The sequence below is a fragment of the Pavona decussata genome, unplaced genomic scaffold (assembly GCF_977016875.1).
Source record: "Pavona decussata unplaced genomic scaffold, jaPavDecu1.1 SCAFFOLD_47, whole genome shotgun sequence".
Lineage (NCBI taxonomy): Eukaryota > Metazoa > Cnidaria > Anthozoa > Scleractinia > Agariciidae > Pavona > Pavona decussata.
In genome coordinates, this window is record NW_028145469.1 from 1,812,035 (window position 1) to 1,835,415 (window position 23,381).

The window sequence follows — 23,381 nt, forward strand, 5'->3', positions numbered from 1 at the left end:
TGTTTTAATGGCATTTTATCCTGTATGCTGTTCATTCACCTTGTTCTGACCATTTTAACCTTTCGCCTTAAAGTTTCAAATTGGTGATCTGCAAATTTGAAATGCCAGTCTCAATGACTTCTGTTTGGAAGAAAATTGAGTGATGAACGATAAAAACAATAGAATACTTCTGTCTTAGGACCATCGGTCTGACGGTTGCCCCTTGGAATTTAATGTTCTTTTAAAATTACATTGAGTAATTCGCAATGGGAATTATTACTCCAGTTTGTGTTCTTTGTTAAAATAGAGCGCCTGAAGGAACGCATCTAATATTGAAATTGTATTTTCGGATTGATGCCTAGCAACGGGCACTTTATGAATAGAACAATACAGCTCTTCGTCAGTTACTGCTTTTCAGTTCAACAAGAGACTACCGCGTCGCAACTCTCTCAGCAAGTAAAACGAATATTGAGGAAACTCAAAATCTTAATCCAGAAGTTAGTCTGAGTTAAATTTTTTTGATCACTGAAAATGTGGTGTGAGTAAAACACGGGGTCGGTGTCGGGGTCGGGGTCTCTTTTTTTTATTTTATTTTTTTTATTTTCAACATCACAGGTCATTTGTGGGTCAAATGAGGATTAAAGCCAATATAAAAAAGTTAAGTCTCTAAAGCTTACTAGCTTAGGATAGGTCATCGGTGACAACACTCGATGCAGTTCCGTATTCTGGCGGACATTGGTTCCGTGAATTGACTACCTTTTATCCTTCTAAGAAACGAAATGAGGCAAAAAATACAAGGTACAAAACAATATATTTCCTTGAACTAACAAATTCTTGAACTAGAAGGTGCATTAACTTACTATGAACACCCCCGCCGCCTTCCATGATCGTGCTCGTTTGTTATAGTCATTGTCACGCGTGACTATTATTTTCCGAGGGGTGTCAGTAAAACGCGGGGTCGGGGCCGGGGCCGGGGTCGGGGTCGGGGTCGGGGTCGGGGTCAGGGTCGGGGTCGGGGTCGGGGTCGGGGTCGGGGTCGGGGTCGGGGTCGGGGTCGGGGTCGGGGTCGGGGTCGGGGTCGGGGTCGGGGTCGGGGTCAGGGTCGGGGTCGGGGTCGGGGTCGGGGTCGGGGTCGGGGTCGGGGTCGGGGTCGGGGTCGGGGTCGGGGTCGGGGTCGGGGTCGGGGTCGGGGTTGGGGTCGGGGTCCCTTTTTTTATTTTTATTTTTACTTTTTTTATTTTCAAGATCACAGGTCATTTGTGGGTCAAATAAGGATTAAATCCAATATAAAAAAGTTAAGTCTCTAAAGCTTACTAGCTTAGGATAGGTCATCGGTGACAATACTCGATGCAGTTCCGTATTCTGGCGGACATTGGTTCCGTGAATTGACTACTTTTTATTCTTCTAAGAAACGAAATGAGGCAAAAAATACAAGGTACGAGACAATATATTTGGGGGCTTCACACTAGACCTTGTAAGTATAATCTAAGTGCACTTGAAACCTACTTTGAGTGTGAAGGGGTAAAACCTACCAACTTGAACTTTACTTAGTGACCATGGAAACTTTCGTAGTTCAAAGAAGCCGAAGTACGCGGCCAAGTATGGCCAACACCACACTTGAGAACGTACTTGACCAATAGGAAAAGGGAAACCAACTGAAAGCCATGTGCTGCGGTGCCAGGACAAATAAACATTTTGCCGTGAACTAAAATTAATCCAAAAAAAATCAAAATGGATGGCTGGAGATACGCCTCGCAGTTTGAGGTCTCCGCGTACCAAATCACACAAGGCGTTGAACGTTGGACGAGTCACGCGGAAATGCATTTTCCAAAGCGGATCCATGTCGCAGTTAGCTAAAAGCAGTCTAAACCAATTTTGTGGACGAGGCCATGCCCAAACCCTGTGGCGATTTCTTTGCCGAAAACCACGTTGCTGAACCATTCTCGACAAAAAGAGAAGATGCCGCCTGTTCTTTTGTGTTGTCGCAAAGTTCTCGTAAACAATAAGGAACCTATGCATTTCCTGCAATGTTAAAGCTCTCTGGGTTAAAATTAAAGACAAAATAAAGAGTAAACAACATAAAACGTTTTTCCGTTGCAAAGGCTCCATGATTTCCCGGCGAGCAATCGCATTTCTGATTTTACCGCGAAAGATGATTGACAGCTTGTGCTTCAAGAGTATACTTTGTCACCAGGTGTGAAGCCAAGTTTTCTAAAGTGCGACTTGAGATTTTCAAGTGCACTTGAATCAAGTGCCTACTTGAAACTAACTTAGCTTCTAGTGTGAAGCCAACTATTTCCTTGAACTAAAAAATTCTTGAACTGAGAATGTGCATGAACTTACTATGAACACCCCCGCCGCCTTCCATGATCGTGCTCGTTTGTTACAGTCAATCCATATCACGCGTGACTATTATTTCCGAGAATGAGATAAACATGCGTTCGAATTCCTTTGTAAAGCTCGGCATTTGAATGGAATGTAGAACATTTCTCTGGAAATCTTTCCGAAAAAGACGCATTAACTGACAAAAAAAAAAAAAAGATTCAAAATACTTGAGAGACAATTGTTATTCTTGAACTTTGCATACATTTTCCTGTATTTTTTTTCCCGCGAACTATATTTAGTAGCAGTTCACGGCTGGTTCGCTTTACAGACAAATGTATGGAAAGTTCAAAACACGACTGGACGCTTTCTGGCACAGTTACATCCCTCCACTTTTTTCCCCTAAAATCCTTTTCCTAGTGTTAAAAGTTTCCATGCAATTCATGAATTTTTTAGCAGCGATGTTTTATGAAAATTATTTGACATCGGATTTCCATACAAACACTGTTATTTCAAGCCTGTTTGCCTACTCGTCAAAATGGCGTCGAAAACGGTGATAAGGCCTATTTACATGTCAGTTTTGATGTCGGCAGAGATTTCAGAGTTCTCGTAGAAATTTCCCTAGTTTATTGACGGTATAAAACTATGAATTTTTCTTTTCATTACAGCACAAGTATTTCAAGAATAACAATTGTCTCTCAAGTATTTTGAAACTTTTTGTCAGTTAATGCGTCTTTTTCGAAAAGATTTCCAGAGAAATGTTCCACATTCCATTCAAATGCCAAGCTTTACAAAGGAATTCGAACGCATGTTTATTTTATTCTCAGAAATAATAGTCACGCGTGACATGGATTGACTGTAACAAACGAGTACGATCAAGGGAGGCGGCGGGGGTGTTCATAGTAAGTTCATGCACATTCTAGTTCAAGAGTTTGTTAGTTCAAGGAAATATATCGTATCGTACCTTGTATTTTTTGCCCCATTTCGTTTCAATTAGAAGAATAAAAGGTAGTCAATTCACGGAACCAATGTCTGCCAGAATACGGAACTGCATAGAGTGTTGTCACCGATGACCTATCCTAAGCTCAGTAAGCTTTAGAGACTTAACTTTTTTATATTAGCCTTAATCCTTATTTGACCCACAAATGACCTGTAATGTTGGAAAGAAAAAAAAAAGAAAAAAAAAAAGAGACCCCGACCGCGGCCCCGGCCCCGACCCCGCGTTTTACTGACACCCCTGAAAATGCACAATTTAATTACATTGAGTAATTGGCGATGGGCATTATTACTTCAGTATGTGCTCTTTGATAATTTGAAAATTAAAATTAGCAAGTAAGCCATAATAAGAACATCAAATTTTCGCAGGGCAACTATCAACCGATAGTCGCTGAACAAAAATACTCGATTATTTAAATAGGATCACTATAATGATCTGTTATATGAAAGGAACAAAGAAATTAGGTAAAAGCAAGATACAACATATTTTGTGAAAATATGGTTAGTGGGCGAGGACTAGAACCTCAGTCTCCTGCATCCAAGACAGAAGTGACAATCACTACACTGCAGGCGCATCCCCAGGGGGGGTACTCGGGTTTATTAGTTGGGGGGGGGGGGGGGTGCGAATGAGGCCAAATTTTGAAACCCAAAAAGAGTCCCGTCACGCTAAGGATAACCCAAAAAAAGTCCAAATTTTTTAAGCATCAAAAACAATAAAAGTACAAAGCACCAAGAGAATGCGAGATATTTCATGCGTCCGACTATATTCATTCCTTGTGCATCTGTCACAAAACTTTAGGCAGACTGCAGTCATTTTTCAAAGTCGAGTGCAATATATGTTTGTTCAGGAAAACCAAAAACGGGAACATCTTGTCTCTTTTTATATCACAAAATAAGGCTTTAAGAGGGAATGTCTACTAACACCGAGCGAGGGGTGGCACATGATAAAAAGGGAAAGTCCTTCACAAATTGACTAAGGATACCCTATGGTAGTTCTAGTAATGTGGTGGTTTTGATTTCTCGGAATTCTTTTTTTAACCCAGAAAAATTGAATAAAATCTGTTCGGGCCCAAGTGTCTATAAAAGCACCCAAAGTAGACGTGTCCCATACCTTCTCCCAACTTCGCTCTGTTTAATTCGCATCGATAAAAAAAAACTCATTTTAAGCTTGGAAATGTGCAGTTGAAGTGTTTACGAATCGTTTGAGGCCAATAATAGATCTCTGCTTTAGTTTTGAAGGTCATGGGGAAGGTATCGAAAGTTACTAAAATTGGCTCAGTCGAAATTCTTAATTTTGCGCACTTTTTCAGGAGAGAGTTTCCCTACCCGGTAAAACACCGAATCACTTGAAATTTAGAATTCTTGATTGACGAAATGCCGTTCTAAAACCAGGTTTAAAAATCAGTTTCGGGCTTTCTATCAGCGCTGAGAACTAACGCTCTCAAAATCCCGATAATTGCAACATTATCTGACAAGAACTGTAAGCGATACACATGCTGTTTCTGTCAAAATCAACTAAGACTTTATTGTTTTTCTTGTTTCCCTCAATATTACGATGGACCAAACAACAGAAAGCTCATATTTGGTTCACCTTGAATAAGATGTCATCTAAGTATCAGTTTCTTGGCTTAATGTACCACACAAAGCCATCATAGCTCGAAGGGTTGATAATTGATCTCCTTCAGTGACTAATGACTTCTGCTATCGCATTCACGTCACTTGGCAAATGCCAATTGAAGGGGCAAAAATCCTTTGACGGTAACAAAACTCTGTCGGCTCATAGAAAATATTAACAGCAATATCTAATTTTAAAGTTCTCCACAGTCATTTCAGAAACCGCCGGACTTTATAATCTTCCGTCTTCGACTGTTTTTGACTGTACTTGTTTCGGTCACGCAACGGCTTGATTGGTTTTTCTTACATATAGCCAAAATCGAAAAAAAAAAAAAATCCAAACATCAGGGCGCCTGAAACTAGTTCCTTTAAAGTTATTCACGGAACATGCAAACGTGACTGTTCACGCATTAACGCGGCTTTTGAATTTCTCCGTGAACACGAGTGATCGATTCAGGTTGTTTATTTCACGACGGTCATGGCGTGTGCGTGAATGGTTTATTCAGCAAAGATAATTACTTGAATGATGTTTTAACGAGAGGAAATTGAACAGATACCGGTAGAAGGTGATATAAGAAAATTTTGAATTAACGAGAACTTTTTCAGTTTCTCAACCAGAATGACGTTCGTTCTTTTCGCATGTGTCGGTTTGCCAACATAAATAACAGCTATAAACAAGATAAAAGATATACAGACAGATAAAGAGTTCCGTGATCACTGATGATAACAGTACCTGAAAAAGGGTTGGGTGCATCAATTCTTCGTTAATAAGATCTTTAAAAAAGTTCAGTTTTCTGTTTAATCGTTAATTTTCTCTGATCTGTAGCACTTTTTTTTAAATGTGTTTATTTTAGTTACAATGATCTGTTGTGTTCTTATAAACACTGCCGTTGTTCTGATTGAAACAATTACCAAATATACAAAATTTATATATTATAAAACACTTGTAGTTTTTTGTATTTACGCCGCGTTTAAAGAATTTTCTGATGATTGCAATCATTCTAACGGCCATTTCGGTCGTGACTGGGTGAAATCAGCTTGTGAGATTTGCGGATGCTAGTTCAATTATCTGACAAGGTGGTCAAGCAGAAAAAAAGTGTTTTAGTAAACCGTTCAAATCTTTCGTTGGCGCAACTCTAGTGCAAAACCGTTAAGACAACAATAAACTTAAAGGACCCTAGTCAGCCTCCGCTATTTTCACGGGGGGTGACAACTCTAACAAACGCTGTTTCGGGAGCAAGCCAAAATTGTTCCGGGAATCTGGAGATTTTCCATCAAAATTATTGATATTGCATGTGAAGCAAAATCTTGTTGCTTTGTGTTCTTGAAAGTATGTGTCATTATCTTTAGTAGTTTCACAGTGATTTCGTTCATTTCGACATGCTCTGAATAAAATATAATAGCCAAACTCTCGCATATAAACATATATAGGCGTGGCTGGCTAGGGCCCTTTAATGCATACCTCGTGAAATTTCTCAGGCGGGACAACACTAGCAGTGTTCGAATAAGTGATGTTTACTCTTATCTTAGCGCGCGCGTGATTCTCTCTTCGTCTACATTTCTGTGTAGACCATTATAGACTTGCCACAAGTCGTCTTCTTATGCACCGAAAGAGTGACCAACAAGGCGACGGAGTCGTGAGCTGAGCGCCTGACTGGACTCCCACGAAAACGGACTTTGAGAAAGTCTAACCTATCCCATGTCAGTGGGAAATTGGCCGGTGCAGAGCCAGTGCTAACCAATGACGAGATCCGCATGGGCTCTCTTAACATACTGCAATACTGACAAGGTGAGAAAAGCAGACCGTGGGATAGGCAAGTCGGAGTCTTTAGCTTTATTGCGACAACTTGAAACTGGTGTACTGAGTACACCTTAATTTTGTCATATACGCTGGCCTCCTCTGTAACTGATTTGCGAATGAATGGGGCAATTTAAGTTGGAAACAGTGCAATCCAAACGTAGCCTGGACCCAGTCATCATTTTAGGGGACATCGTATTACCTGCTCCCCTAAAAGCGACTGCGTGGGGGTATAACCCAAACGTGACTAGTATTTGTCTTTTTCGTCGCTGGTGTTTTGAACTTTGAACTAATCACTACATAAATCAATAAGTGAGCTTAGCAATCTTTTGCATAGGTATATGCCGTGACCGCAGGCCTATTGCGGAAGCTACCGAGGCGACAGCGAAAACAGTACGAGAAACTGCAAGCATTGGATCGAGCCGAGGGGATTAGGGGGGGGGGGGGGGGGGGCTTCTACTCATAGTACAGGGTATGTGTGAAACGATAGTAAGAGTTAAAATTTAGGTGTGAAAGGCTTGTCCTTTTGCACAGTTCAGATTCAGAACATAAAATAACTTTATTATATTACATCAGGAGCTACATTTAGGCCTATAGACGCACTAAATTCATACTTGGCATCTACAGACGTCAGCCCTATTAGATCTCAGCTAAAACGCTCATTGAAAAATGCGAGCGGACGAACTTTGATGGTGGACAAGGGGTGGCTCCTGTCAGGTACATGCCAAGAAATAACACCAAATGAGACAGGCGCCCTGTCCCGCGCAATACGTTCACCAGACACGCTGCGTCGCTAGCTCTCTAGTGATAAACATTCTGATGTCGCAGCACACCGTTGATGTGCTAAACGAACTTAAAGAGGAGTTTGCATTGACTGTGAAGCAAGCAAAGGCAAATATCTTTACATCGTCATGGGAGGCCCACATACCGGCGCTCTATCAACCAAGATGCTGCAAGGGTCGACGTCCTAGAGCGACCTGAAGAGTTATCAGCAGGGGCACCCAACGACAGTTTTCTCTTAGATCCTTTGAAACGCTATTTTAGGCTATCTGGTGAGTGCCTTTAAAGTTCTGTAGGTTCATTTTAGGCTGCGCTATAATATTTTTATCTGTTCGGCCATTCTAGGGGAACTTCAGTCTTTTCGAAATTACTAGGGCATTTTTGTCCATTTCTCGAAAACCTTAGGTCTTATTTCCTTTCCGTAAATCTTAGCTGACCTTTTTTCCCCGAAACGACATTTTCATCAATCCGAAAACAATAGGCCTTAAATTTTCCATATCATGAAAGTTCGAGGTGAAAATTCGAACAGATAATTTACCGAAACCATCCGTTGGGTGCCCCTGTTATCAGTTTTGGTTGTCCGAAAACCAAAGTGCGCGATTCAGTAAACATTGTATATTCCTTCGCATGTCAGCATAGCTCAGATCCTATCTAGAATGATAAAAGAAGCAGAGATCGATACAACGTAGAATTATGGGTTAAAGGTTACTATATTTCGGCTGGCTAAACCAGCCGTCTTCAGGTATAATGAAAATTTACATTGGGACATACGCTTATATAGCTGACAAATATTTGTACAATAGCAGAACTACGTTAAACTAAATTGATTGACAGTATAAAATATGAAGCAAATGACAATAATAATAACAAAAAATAAAAAACGAAGAAATGTACTAGTTTTTTTTTCCTTTTATTATTTTTTTATTTTTTGTCAAGGATGCGCATGTCAGCAGTGAGGAGTGATTTTTTTTCTGGCTGATAACATTGTTTTGTCCCATCCTCAAGAGAACAGTCAGGGATGAGACCGTAGTGACTTTTGCACGAAGGCGAAAACCAAGGCGTTAAATAGTTATTGGTTCTAACAAGAAAAGTGTTCCCCTAGGTTTCACCTCATTAAAATGCAGAGTATCATACTTTAGCAAGGCTTGCTTTGTGGCTCAGTCCTTTTGGCGTGTATAGATGATAAAAACATTCGGCTATAAATCATCAGTCCTGTCCACACTTTGGTAAAGATTTCATTGTTTTTAATTTTTTTTTTTTGTTGTTGTTGTTGTTGTTGTTTTCAGCATGTCAGGACACACGTTTCCCGTGTGTTTTTCACCCAACATAGTCAAACCTAACGTCACGTGAATTAAAAAAGCGTGACATTTTATTACGTGACTTATGCCATAAACAGAGTCGAATTGATTCACGAGCGCTTTCGCTTCAAGTAAATCCTGCGAACGGATCTCGAAGCGACAGCTCGAAACAAAAAAATCGTTTCGAAATTCAAAGAAAATCAAACTCATCTCCATTTTAAACGATCTTCAAGTCGAAAAGAAGTGGTCCGATGGTAAGTCATTTGAGTTTATTGTCGCTCCATCGCAATAAGCGATGATAATTTCTCTTGTTGACTTCACACATCAAGATGGCTATATAATAATGAAAGGATACAAACACAACCAAATATCTTATTTAGACAATGCCTTATTGCAGTTAGCAAAACATGACCTTTCACTGGTGGTTTAAAGGCGAATGCCGAGGTAAACTACATGAAATTTCAATAGTTTCTCTTCGTACTGGTTGCAGTCATGTGCAGTTTGTTTACACGTTTATATTGCGATTTTCGTGCTTTTGAGACCGCTAATGCTCGGCGCTGGTAAAAAGCCCGAAGCTATTTTTTAAACCTGGTTTTAGAGCGATACTTCCTCAATCTATAATTCTAAATTTGAAGGGTTTTAGTATTTTACCGGATCGCGAAATTTTCTATTAAAAGGGTGCGCCAAATTCAGAACTTGGAGGGAGCGAATTTTTGAGATTTTTTGTGGCTCCTCATGACCAGGAAAATTCATCCACTGAAGTATTTTTGGACTCAGATACTTAATAAACACTTCAAAAGGAAATTTTCAAGAAGAAAACTGGGTTTTCTTTGATGCGAATTGAACAGAACGAAGTTTACGAGAAGGTGTGAACCATGTTTATTTCGGGTGTTTTTCAAACCACGAGGGGCCGTCACCGTTTTTTCTATTTTTTCCGATTTAAAAAATATATTTCAGGAAAAAAATCCCACCACGTTTTTAAAACTAGTATGGAGTATCTCTGGACGGAATATGCAGAGTTTTGATTTTTTCATCATGTGCCACTTTTTTATGATTTCGCTCGGTCTTAGTAGACATTCCCTCTTAAATACTCAAACGAGAACAAACTATGGTTACTCATCTAATACATTAAATTGTTTTCTGCTAATTAATAATAAAATGCTTGATGCACAAAAACTTTGCATGATTTAAACTTGTTAGTAAAATCGTTTTCCGTAAAATCAAGAATGGTAGGGAACGATTTTCATCAATCCCCAAAAAAGACCTCGCCAAAATCGTAAGGGCAAAAAAAGTCCACCAGAAAATTTCAAACCCCAAAAAAGTCCCAAGCCGAGAATTTCAAACCCAAAAAAGGTCTTCGCACGTCCCCGTCACTAATATACCCGCTGGGGGCTCATCTACTGTCGGATGTGAGCGAAATAGAACAGCTAAACCTTATTCCTTCAACGAGAAAATTTAAGTTGCGTTGTCTCTCCCCACCCTGGGAAACTGCAACGGCAACCTGACGAAAAAAGATAAACCGACATTTCATCCAGGAGGGGGGAGGGGGCTATTCTACTTTCTTTATATACGCAAGAAACTGGAGATAAAATGCCGGAAACTCTTAGTCTCTAAGGTTGAGAAGTCAGTTGTTTCAGTCAGCACGTTATGAATCCCTTGCAGTGAAGCTCAAATGATTTCTTTGATGAAAAGCTAAAATTTGTTTTGAAATCTAACAAAAGTCTTTTTTTGTCTGCGAATGGTAGTGGATTACCTAACGCAATATAATATCATCCTCAACTGAAACTGAGGCATATTAGCTTTTATTAAGCTAATAGCCAACGAGGCGCGTAACATCGAGTTTGCTGTAATCATCACACTTTCAACTAGACGACGAGTAGTCCTTTATTACGCCGGATGCCCTCAGGGCAGACCGTGTCGAAATTTCGATGGAGTTTCCTTTTTTTCTTCATCGTAGTCGCAAATGTGCATCTTTCAATTATTACTCGTTGAACATGTATCAAATTCAGTTTTCCCTTTAGAGGGGATATTTTTGTCTCCTATTATCCTTATTGTCTTTAACGAAAGCGGTCCAATCAGAATCAATATCTTGGTGTATGTCGGATGGGTTTTTTTATTATTGTCACGTCAAGTACCTGGAACTGAGAAGGAGCAAGCGACCATATTGTTGTAATGTTTCAGATTCAAATGTGCTGTTGACAGAAAGAAAATTAACCCTTTTGAAGCAGCTAATCGAAAGGATAAGTTCTGAGAAGTACTCGACAGTTAAAATGATGGAAAATGGACAGCCCGCGGCGAAGAAATTTGGTATTGACTGCGGACCAGATTGTGTTTTGCAGTGCGAAGAGGAAGGTCAAGCTTAAGCTTGAAACATTACCTGCACTGCAGACTTTGTCGAACTGATGCCTAAACGTTACTGGAAATCCACATCATAAAAAAATTAAAGGTTTGATTGTCGATTTCTACTTAACGTTTTTGTGTTCATTTAGGAAAGCTTTTTGTCTTCAACAACAAGATGCCCCTAATGGCATTTTCGCGGCATTCTTAATCAGTGTGGTCTCATTTATTCCCATTGCATGCTTCGCAGATTTTTACTATCTAATAAAACTAGCTGATGGAATAGTTTGAGTCACAAAGATAGCGTGATCTCCGTATTCCCTTGATACGCTTCACAGATTTTAAAAGTTATCCTCCCATTGCAATTGAAATATTGCTTTACGGTACTCGAGATTATACCGGAAATTTCTTTCTGGAAACGTCATGACAGGGGCAGAAAATATCTTACTCAAGCGCTATTCAGGGCTATTTATATTTCCTATTTATCTATTGCATTACATTACATTATTCGAGGTCATACCGGAAATTATTTTCGGAAAACGTCATGACCCGGGCCCGATCTTGACTCAGAAGACAGAAGACTATTATCGTTGAAGACAAAAATTTAAGACAGACCAAAAGTTTTCCTAAATGAACACGAAAACTTTAAGTAGAAATTGAGAATCAATCCTTTAACTTTTTTATGCAGTGGATTTCCAGTAACTTTTAGACATCAGGGCGCGGTTGTTCGAAAGGTGATTAACGCTCGCTTAAAATGTTTAAAAGGCTAATTTCAAGCTAAAGGTTAAGAAAAGTCTCAGGTAAAACTGACGGACAAAAATCTTTTGGGCGAGTCTTTATCAACTATTACTTAAACTTGCATCAGAGTTCAGGTTAATCCGGGATAAGCTTAATTGGGCTTTGAACAACTGGGCCCAGTTCGACAAAGCCTGCAGCGCAGGTAATGTTTTAAGCTTAAGTTTGACTTTTCCTCTCCACACTGCAAAACACAATCTGGCTAGTCAATACCAAATTTCATCCCCGCGAGCTGTCCATTTTCCACCGTTTTAACTGTCGAGTGCTGTAGAATTGCTATTAATCCGGAAATATTGGCCACATGGAACTGTGTAGCTCAAACCTAGCTGATATTACAGAGGGCATTGAAAATGTTGTCCTTCTAAAGGACATTTGTTTGTTTTTTAGCATGTCACTGACATATCAATTCATCGCAAACAGCCTTACATGAAAAAGATTCAGTCACTTTGTCTAGGCTGCATCTGCCAGCAGTAAGATTCGTTTTCCGGGCTCTTATCTGCTTTTTGCTTTAAGTTTGTTCTTCATTGGCCTTACAAGCTGAGTGCTAAAAGCATTGGTGGCATTTATACCACTGTTAGGCTAACCTTCAGGCGGCAGGTATATTGCAGGATAAAGCCGAATAATAGCGAGTGGCCAAGAAGAGAAAGTTTTGAGTAGCAACTAGCGAAAAACTCAGAAAAAGGGTTTCTTTTTCTATCTTCTTTCTTTCTTAACACCACTTACACAACCCGTGTTACACTACCCGCCTCGAATAGCTTTCGCTAAATGCTGGTGGTGTACATCTGAATAATGTTAAAGATGACTTTAATAAACGATTGATTTATTTGAGCGTAGCTTACATAACGCGCCAACTTTCTTATCGCAAAGAAATAACTGAGGTAATTGTCACAACCTTTAAATGCGGCTCTCTTTTGTTGTTTTAGTCCCAGCGATAAAATCAGGCAAGGCCGGGTTATCATGCTGGAAAGGGTGTGCCCGTTTGACACCAGTGGTACCATTCTGTCCAGTGAACGTGCACGACGTACAAAGAATCTATATCATTGTAAAAAAATTGTATTAAAAAATCCCATGTTAAAAGATAAAAAACTGGTAACAGATTTATTATCCATGTCAGCTAGGGGATTTTAAGCTTGAAGTCGGTAGACGCAGACAAACTGCCGCGGAATAAAAATAATCTGGTTGTTAGTTTTGTTGGGTGTCCTGCGCGCTCGGTCTCATTGCGTGACAAACATGATCGTACGTCTCATTCTACAGAAGATTCCGCTTGTGTGCGTCTTCGGGCTGCAAAATTTCTTAATCTGCGGGGGGATTGCCAAAATCCATTGCCTTGCGGTTGCGGTTCTCGAAAGCTATCTCGACGGTAACGCTTTTTAAACTTTACTCTGTGTTTACTACGCTTCTTGTAAACGATTATTGAAGAAATCTGCCTTCCAAAGGCCAACCTTACACAGTCAACACGAGCTGGGGGCTGACCGACGTCAAACTTAAAATATAAGAAAAGTTTAAGGATTTTTTTACTTTGTGAGCTCAAAGGCAATGAATTGTTTTTTATTCTGAGTTTACCCACAAATGACTTAGTAAACTTAAAGACTCGCAAAAAAGTTTCTCAAAGTTAAAACCATATCAACAACTGAATTTACTTATTCTTGACGTTTGACCACAGTTACCTTGGAGCTGGAAAAAGATTTTGATAGCGTAACTGACTCAGTTGGTTAGATAACAAGTTGAACGGACGTTTAATTCACCTCCTTTTTAAATTCCCGAAGATTGGCAATTCTATCTTTGCTCTAAGTGCATCGCTTATTTTTCACAGATTGCGTTCAAACTTCGTTGTCTGAATTTATCTTCAATGGACTTTTAACTTTACTACTTTTGTTACTGCGCATACGTTCTGCGCTTCTCAAGATACTCCGGTTTCCTATCGGTGGTGCTTACTAATACAGCGATATTTTTGCGCGGTTTAAAACTATGCGGAGAAAGCAGAACTTAGCAAGTGCTCTTGGTATCCAAAAAGAAAAGGAGAACTAGGAGAACTAGGAGAACTAAATAAATAAATAAATAAATAAATAAATAAATAAATAAATAAGCAACCTGTCTACACGATTTTGAAGTACATATTAGTAGAGAACTATACATATAGAAAGAAGCATGCTGTCTGTGTGGGTCTCCCTCAAAATTCTGCGGCCTGCTACTCCGCCGTCTGCCACCCCCACCTCCTCCCCGCGATGCGCATTTATCCAACTATAATCGTATGAAAGCGACTATATTCTGAATGATATAGTTAATGGCAACCGCATTGGCCAGTCAGTGATTTATAATTTAGTTCTGAAAATCAGGAAGCCCCGCCAAGAAACGTCCAAACAAGTCGTTATTAAATACACGGAAATCTCTCGCTGCTCCAGTCGATCTGATGAAATTCGCCGGGATCACTTTATCTTGTCAGCAAGCCGTTTTTGGTTGGTAGAAAGCACACTCTGGTTACCTAACAGGTAATTTCTTTTTGCAGATCTTAAAATCTTTATGCGTAAAACCTTTAAGAAATTGCTCCCTTAATTAGCTACAAAATTAGCGAGAAAATCAGTTTGCACCTCATCCCTTGCCGATCGAAAACCACTTTGCAATACCGATATTTTAGTTTTAATTTCGTAAAAGTTTACATAGTCTCTTCGCATATAAATCAATATTAGTGTCACTGCTTCTTAAACTGACAAGAAATACATTATATTTCGCTTTTTATTTTTGCTGGTTCGCGTTAAAAGACTATGTTACCTCAAGGGGGCAAGACCAAAAACACTTTTTGACGTTTTTCAGTCATTTATTCATCAATTTGTTTTTTGGTTAGTTATAGTTTGAAAATAATTAAAAGGCGATTTGTCAATGCAAGTGCAAAGTGTGACTGAGACTGACAACAAAGCGGCCTTTTCCCTTATCTACTTTCACAGAAACTCTCCGCTAGGAGAAACAATGAATTTAATCGACCTCTACTTAGGGGATTTTTGTCCTTGTGAAAAGCAAATTTGAGGAAGCATTTTTTCACATGACCCACCGTTGTCTCAACAACTGTTTCAATTCCACTAGCATATCTTTTAAATGAATTTCTGCATGTTGCGACATGAATACCTGTTTTCTTTCAGTCGTCAAAATCCTGTGCTTTGTATTTTTCTTGCCCATATAGCGAGAGCCGCTCTGATAGACACCTTCAGACCTTGATTTCGTTGCATTGTTTGTACAAATCCTCGCTGAGTTCTTTATTTTTTTCACCAGAAAGTGGTTTTTGCATTTGAAATTTGTTCATTGCTTGATAACCGAATAAATATCACTTTAGAAATGAGGAACACAGTTGAAAAGCAGTAGCAATTGCTAAAACAATAGCAGCAAGAACGAGTGAAAAAATTTCAGATGCACTTTTGAGGTAGTTAATTCCTTCGTTGGCGATCGTTCTTGAGAGCTTCAACTTTAAAAAAAGTCGCCATCAATGATGGAGAAATGACGGCTGAAAATTGGAGTGATATTTCTGGCTGTAACACATTTACGACTTGACATAAGTTGGTCGTTTTTATACTAGAAACGCATCATCCTTCTGGGACGAACGAGGGAAAACATCTTCAATGTGACTGGTTAGAGTTCGTATTGTATAAAGACGGGGGCAAAAAGGATCATGCGCGTGGACGAACTATTGGCATAATTCCGTCCTTGAGCACCATTGAAAAAATTCTACTAGGCTATTAAAAACTGCTGAACACATAACCACACGTATTCAAGATTCCCAAATTGTCCCAGAGGGATTGTACATCTCTACTATAAAAGCAGCTATTTGACCGCGATGTTTTGTAATTGTCCGGGTCTCCAACGTTTTATCAATGGCAATTGCCGAAGTACCGACAGAGAGGCTGAAACGGTAGTGAATTTTCTTTCCGGCGAATGAAAGGCATTAAACCAACATGGGGAAGAAAGAGATGAATTTGATGTCCCTGCAAAATGCTAAAGTTTTGAGGTAATAAGACTGCTTTCACTGAAAGAGATATTCCACCGAAATAGAGAGTTGTGTATCCTTAACATCCAAAATGACTACTTTAAATTTAAGAAAGCGTTTTTCCGCACGAGCAACCGTTGCCTTAACAACAAAAAGGTTACCCACAGTTGAGGAGCCATAATATTAGATTTGATTAGTAAAACTAAAAGCCTAACTGCATTTGACGCCAAAGAAGGTGGACGGGGTTTCAACATTAACTCTCAGAACAGCATAAAAGTCCAAAAAGTCATGTAAAATGTGAAGGTAGAGCCATCAATGTGTTCCCGATTAGCAGCCAAATAACTCTCGGCGAAAAGTTTAAAAAATGATTTTGTTTTCGTATACATCATATCGTAAAAAAGCCTACTGAGCGTTTCTTTGACAAAATGGGATAAACAGATAGAACTCTTCGATTGTCATTATCTGAACCAAAGTGGGGCGAATTTTAATTAAAAAAAAAAACTTAACAGGTAATAATAATATCAGTAGGATTTAGAAGTCTTGGAGGATCAGTTCCAAAACAACGTTGGCACGGAGCTGTTTTAGATAAGCATTTTTAATTATAGGACACCATTCTTCGTGAAGTGTTCAAGCTTTACTTTTGAAGTTTCGTTGAAGAGTTAAAAATCCTTTATAGTTATATATCCTGTAATAAAAACTTTAATTTACTGGGGGTAAGCATTGAAAACTGAATCATAAAAACAGTTATCTATAGTTACATACTACTCATCCCCACAACGAATGTCCATTAGCCAATCAGAATGCGTGCAACAACGGCCCAATGTACAGAATCTAGTCAGTTTTAGGTGTCGTCCACACGTATCCGGAAATTTGTGAAAACGCAAATTTTTTTTTACGAATACGGCTTGCGTCCACACGTATCCAGCGTATTTTCCGGCCGTATCCGGAAATTTTTGAAAACGCTCTCCAGAGTGGAAATTTTTTTATCCGATACGAATACGTATACGTGTGGACAGTCGTATCCGGAAATTTTTGAATACGCTTTCGTCATTCTCTTGGATCCAGTCTTCACGGCGAGCATTATAAACAAACATGGCGTACAGCAAGCCGGGTTATAGCTTCTTTGTTAGTTGCTCTGATTTCTAGTTTGATATCATGCGTTCAGATAAATGCAGCTGCGATAAATTTACACAACCAATACATTAGAGATCGACAGGATGTTTTGAGATTGTTATTCTGGATGCAACCAAGAAGGACAAGCGCATGGTGGGACAATTTTATCAGTGGCACAATGATCGAAGAAGAATGGAGAGAGAATTTTAGAACTGCGAACTAGAGCAAATCAGAAAATTTCCGGATACAATCGGATACGTGTGGACGGCTGAAAACGATTCGAATACGCTGCGTGTGGACGCGAAAATTTTCGCATCCGCAAAAAAATATTTGCGGAAAAAAAAATTTCCGGATACGTGTGGACATGGCCTTAATAATCGGCTTTAGTTCAACTCAAACGTCTTTATTTTACCCGCTCCATACTAAACGAAAGTACAAAACACAAATTAAAACGATACCCATTACGATCTTCATCATGTTAAGCTATCACGTAGCAGAAAATGTGTCTGTGTAAACTGCTTTTTTTAATACCTTCTTTATCAATGTAGGATGGCATTTACAAGCCTTTGGTTACTAACATTGATGGCAACGGCAATTGGCCTAACTATGGCTGGTCGGCGCTCCGCGAAGATTATATACGGGGGTAAGTACTTGCCTTAATTAAATAACTAAAAGCCGGCAAGGCTGCAAAGCGGCCTCCCATTCAAATGGCATGGCAAAACGTGTCCTCTCGTCCCTAAATAAAGGTGTCTCCTCGAATCGTTCTCTTGTCTCTCACCTGCTGATCTTTATATGTTTAACATTGCCTTTCATCAATTGTAGACTGTTCAACGATCCCTAAAGGCCAAAAAAGCATGGTGTATTCCATTAACCCTGATGGCAAAAAACCTTTTAAAGTTTATTGCGACATGGAAACAGATGGCGGCGGATGGACTGTGTTCCAGAGGAGGATAGGAGAGGAACAGAAGAAGAAAAAGAAAGGCAGAAAGGGAGTCATCAGCTTTTCCCGAAGTTGGAATGATTACAAAAAAGGTTTTGGAAACTTCAAAGCAAGCTTCTGGCTTGGAAATGATAAACTCCATCGCCTAACCGCTAATCGAGCTGTCAGCTTGCGTGTAGAGGTTAGTTGAATGACTACTCTTAAATGTTTCTACTACCTATAGAACCTAGTATTACCGTACAGAAGCGGTTCAACTGAAAACTAAGGAAATGAGTACTCAGGTTAAACTCTTATTCTCTTAACAGATAGGTCCTAGACTGCAAGCACTCTCTCTTTAGCTAAAAAAAAACCGCAGGGAAGCAATTGAGAGAGCACGGTATAAGCGACTCTCGCGTTGAAATTCATGCTTGCTCAGTTTTTTGCGTCGTTCTTCCACGCGGATTTTCGAGCGAAAGAGAGCCCGCTTGCAGTCTAGATTGGGCCGGGCTTGTATAATTGTGTAATAGGAAACGAAATCAAACCGTATGTTAACGCAGGAGTTACAGAAAAACAGTACATTACTACTTACTATTTGGACTTTTCAAAACAACTCGTCATCAGTTTACTTCAATTTACTTCTCCGCAAAAGGACAGTATTCTAGTCTTACTCCCCGCCCTTTACCCTTCAGACTAAAAGCGGTTGGTGAAGATTACAAACATTCTTTAAAATTCTCTGTTTATATCGCATAGCATTTTACCTGCGGTCAATAATAGTATTGAAACAAACTGAACGAAAATTTAGCTTGGCTTAGTCAGTTAAGGGATTGTTTTAGCTGGGGCACACAGTTACGCTGTAGAGTCCGGTTGAGGCTAAATTATATACAACTCATCGAGGGATTTTTGCTCTTCCGTCATTGCAAAAGCTTTAAAAAATATCGCAACAAACAGCTTATGCAATTATACTAAAAAACGTTTGTAAACCAACACATTCAGATAACTTTCTAAAGATTGTTTGTAGTATCAGTAAGTATTTTCTGGCTTTAATTTTCTCGCAACTTTTTAATTTGCGTATACAACTGCGATGATCATTCTCTTAGACATGAATTCCAAAATAAAAACCGGCATTTGAGTAAAATACATAAAAAGAAAAGTTACAAGGATATTTTAACCACATCAAAAAAAAAAAAAAAACGTTTGTGTTAAAAACTTCATTTTCCCTGATATAATATGATATTTAGCCAAACCTTAAAGCGGAGCTCCACAATTCCTTTTTTAAATAGCATTTATAGAAGTCTGCCTATTGTATGAACCCAATAACCTTACAAGTTCCTCATCCATTCTGCAGTTATATATATTTTTAGTGCATATGCAGAAAACTGCTCATCAACAATAACAAAAACAATGTAGTATAGTGTAATTACTGAATGCTGATTTGCAAAGATTGTTAAATTGGATCTCTCGATTTCCCAATAAAACACCTATTCGCTTTTATAAACCGCTCAGGAGACAAGGAAAACTTTCTTTATTTTGTTGCAGGTGTCCACAGATAAACGGAGTAAGAAGGGTAATCATGCCACTTCCTACGCCACGTACAAAACATTTGCTGTTGGCGACGAGAATTCGCTGTACAATCTCACCGTGCAAGGCTACGAAGGTTCGGCCGGCGATGCGCTTAAGTACCATAACCACATGCCCTTCTCAACCTCGGACGAGGACAATGACAAGGCAGCCCGTAACTGCGCTGACTCGTATCATGGAGGCTGGTGGTACAAAAGCTGCCTGGTTTCAAATCTAAATGGAAAATTCTTGGAAAAGGAAGTGACGCACGGGCCTGGAATTGTTTGGCTGAAGGGAAAGTTTAGGTCGGCGAGTCTAAAATTCAGCGAGATGAAATTGAAACCTGTTGACTGAGATAACTTAGGGGGCTTGTGATGGGTGTGGGGTAGACTGAAGGGAGTACTGAGAATTGTTTGAAAACAAAAAGGAACAGACAGTAAAAACATACATTTAATCAGTTTAAAACGTAATTCATTTAGTAATAAAATGTTTAGCAAGGAAAATAAGAGGTTGAATTAAAGATATTGTCTCCGGTCTTTTTGCAATTGCTTGTGGCTGGCCTGCTTTCCCATTTTTTACAACATAAACTAACCATGCAAATGAAAGATAAGGTTTCCAGTTTCACGAAAATTGGAGCTAGCATTTTGGCTTAGATTAGGGCCTTCTGCCGGAACAGAGGTACACCAGAATGAGTCACGTTTGGTATCCCTGTCATTTCTAAGGGCTGATTTTAAACACATTCAATGTCAGCACATTCTAAACATTATGTTACTTAAAAATGGAATTGACTTTAAAGCGCTGCAAATATATTGCAGCACAGCGCCTGACATGGTTAGTGTTCAAGACTAATGGAAACAGTCGTGCACAGTTGTTTTGGCTCTGTTGGGGATCGACAACATGGCATAGCTCGCACAATGCAACTCAAATAATATCAAAGTCAGCATAAATGTCCTCAGATTATACAATGACTACTTTCTGAAATTAGGAAACAAATCTCAAGTGACAATGAACTAATAAGAATCACTAATGAAGAACTTCTCAGTATTAGTTAGCTTCTCAGTTGACAGCGTTATTTGTAGATTGGTGAATCTTCACTAAACTTCCGAACGGCAGTCAATATAATGAAGCATTGCTGTTATTAAGAGCCGATTTCTGAGATTATCAAAAATCGGGCGTCAGTCGTGAAATTTCGAATTCCTTCATATTTTGCCCATATAATCTCTATAGTAGAGTATTTTCAAAAATAACGTTAAAAGTTTCATCAGCGTGTTATTTTTTTCGAAATCGGGCAAAGTTTGAAATACGGCAAATTAGCGTCCTTTCGGTCATGAAACTTACTGAAAATTACCCATTTTCATCTCGCTCGTAGAAAGAAACGCGATGTCCTCCATTAATGAAATGTTTACAAAATATAAACACATCCCTCTTCTTCATAATGCACTAGTTAAATTTAGATAAGCTTGAGAATTGCAAATGCTTCGGCCGTTAGAAGAAACCCCATTTCGGCAGTTTAAAAATTTAGCAAATTTCATCCAATTTCAACACAAAAGAAACCCAATTGTTATGTCCAGTTTGAATTTAAAATGAAGACATTGTTGAAGCACAACCTTTGTAGTTTACTGTGTTAAAATATTTCTGGCGGCAATGCAAAAGTACCCCGTCGAGAGACCAAAATGTGAAGGGTACTTTGACACGAGGAGAGCCTGTGAAACGAACAAGGGCCGTCACGCTACAAATCAAGTCCTTTGTTAAATTATCACTTGCAACAAAGAATATGTTTTCTATAAGCTGTACAGAAATTGCTAATAGTAGCTTATTCTCTGCTGAACTTAGTAGGATAACATTTTGTATGATTTTGTCAACTCATGTATTTTTACACATGTAGAAGTCACTGGGGATTAGGCACATTTTGCCGTTTGTTGTGTAATAGGAAACTGTTTACATTATTCTGCTTCGGCTACTTTCAAAAATACAACAGTCAGGAAATACCAAAAGTCAGAGTATTTCTAAGCTTTAATTCATCTATTGCTTGAGCGTTTAAGACAGGAAAGGCAATTACTTTAGAATTATCAAGCAAAGATGGTATAAATTCACTTAGAAGAGGTCGAAGTTAACAGCAGAGATCGGCTATGTGATTGTCGCATCGCAGAATAAATATTTATGAAATTGCTATAAACTAGCAGTTTATTCTAGCCCTGAATTCAAAAAGCTCGCTAAGGAGGACTTACCACAGTGATCTGATCTGCAACGCCGGTAACTCTTTTTAAACGGAAAAAGTTGAAATCCTTGTAACTGCGTGACTCTGACAAACTAAGGCGTGATCAAAACCGCGTGTGACCTGGTAACCGAACTATCTTCCCACGCCGGCTACGAAGGCGAACAAATAACAAACGACAAACAATTCCGTATTTTACCTCTGTAAATAGGCAGTTCTTCAAATTCCTAAACCAGCGGTCTAGCCAGATATACACTCCCTGTGCTTGAAAACATTTTTTTGGGGCGGGGTGGGGGGGGGGGGGTGGGGGAAGGGTCCTTGCGCGTGAGAACTCGCGGACGTTTAGAACACAGCTTAGTGCCCTTTTTTCAACAGTCACTTTATATTTTCTACTGTATGGCACTTACCTTTGCAAATATCAAAATCGAAGTGGACAGTTACTATAGCGTTTCCTAACTACAGAAAAATGCTAACATTAATGGTTGGAGGTTCCATCTATGATACAGTAGCAAGTAGAGTAGACATTTTCCTAGAAGAAACGACCGCACATGATCCTACGACGGACCAGCGCACAAAAAGACTATTTTGCAGCTTAGCCTGTTCCAAGGTCCAGAATAGTGAGAACCGCGAAAACATGAACCCGAATTTAAAAGCGCTCTCTCTCTGCACAATTCCACTCATTTTGTTTCCTCGGGTTTGGTTTGAAATTTGGGCGTTCTCACTAACTGAGAGCTTTGAACTGGCTAATGTTCAACAAGCTAGTGTCTATGTGGCATAATTTTAATTATGCCACATGAACATTAGCCAGTAGGAAAAGAGAACTCGAATGACATTCCAGGCTTTTCGTGCTTCTCGAGTATCGTATCTGAAATTGAAAGACAAAAATTTGACTGTCTTGCAGTCAAGGAAGATGCTACGTGTAGACATAAAATGCAGGTGTGGCCTCACTGACAGCTTGCAAGGTTTACCTTACTTGCTAAGTTCAGCAGAGAATAAGCTACTATTAGCAATTTCTGTACAGCTTATAGAAAACATATTCTTTGTTGCAAGTGATAATTTAACAAAGGACTTGATTTGTAGCGTGACGGCCGTTGTTCGTTTCACAGGCTCTCCTCGTGTCAAAGTACCCTTCACATTTTGGTCTCTCGACGGGGTACTTTTGCATTGCCGCCAGAAATATTTTAACACAGTAAACTACAAAGGTTGTGCTTCAACAATGTCTTCATTTTAAATTCAAACTGGACGTAACAATTGGGTTTCTTTTGTGTTGAAATTGGATGAAATTTACTAAATTTTTAAACTGCCGAAATGAGGTTTCTTCTAACGGCCGAAGCATTTGCAATTCTCAAGCTTATCTAAATTTAACTAGTGCATTATGAAGAAGAGGGATGTGTTTATATTTTGTAAACATTTCATTAATGGAGGACATCGCGTTTCTTTCTACGAGCGAGATGAAAATGGGTAATTTTCAGTAAGTTTCGTGACCGAAAGGACGCTAATTTGCCGTATTTCAAACTTTGCCCGATTTCGAAAAAAATAATACGCTGACGAAACTTTTAACGTTATTTTTGAAAATACTCTACTATAGAGATTATATGGGCAAAATATGAAGGAATTCGAAATTTCACGACTGACGCCCGATTTTTGATAATCTCAGAAATCGGCTCTTAAAGTCGGTACACACT

The 23,381-nt window shown here is 39.2% G+C and overlaps 1 protein-coding gene across 1 annotated transcript; it reads left to right on the plus strand.

Annotated features, from left to right (window-relative positions):
- Positions 1 to 14,285: 14,285 nt before the first annotated feature.
- LOC146482224 (fibrinogen-like protein A) lies at positions 14,286 to 20,015 on the plus strand. The gene is made up of 4 exons (XM_085107489.1): positions 14,286 to 14,408; positions 17,554 to 17,648; positions 17,828 to 18,126; positions 19,461 to 20,015. Exons 2-4 carry the CDS (start codon positions 17,555 to 17,557, stop codon positions 19,833 to 19,835), a joined length of 768 nt encoding a protein of 255 aa, XP_084963615.1. The 5' UTR covers positions 14,286 to 14,408; position 17,554; the 3' UTR covers positions 19,836 to 20,015.
- The last annotated feature ends 3,366 nt before the right edge of the window (positions 20,016 to 23,381 follow it).

What these genes read in the sequence shown, in the direction of transcription:
- LOC146482224 (XM_085107489.1), top strand. Translation starts at nt 17,555, where the DNA reads ATGGCATTTACAAGCCTTTGGTTACTAACATTGATGGCAACGGCAATT. An exon ending in CGCGAAGATTATATACGGGG is followed by an intron (nt 17,649 to 17,827) that starts GTAAGTACTTGC and finishes CATCAATTGTAG; the next exon opens with ACTGTTCAACGATCCCTAAA. An exon ending in CTGTCAGCTTGCGTGTAGAG is followed by an intron (nt 18,127 to 19,460) that starts GTTAGTTGAATG and finishes ATTTTGTTGCAG; the next exon opens with GTGTCCACAGATAAACGGAG.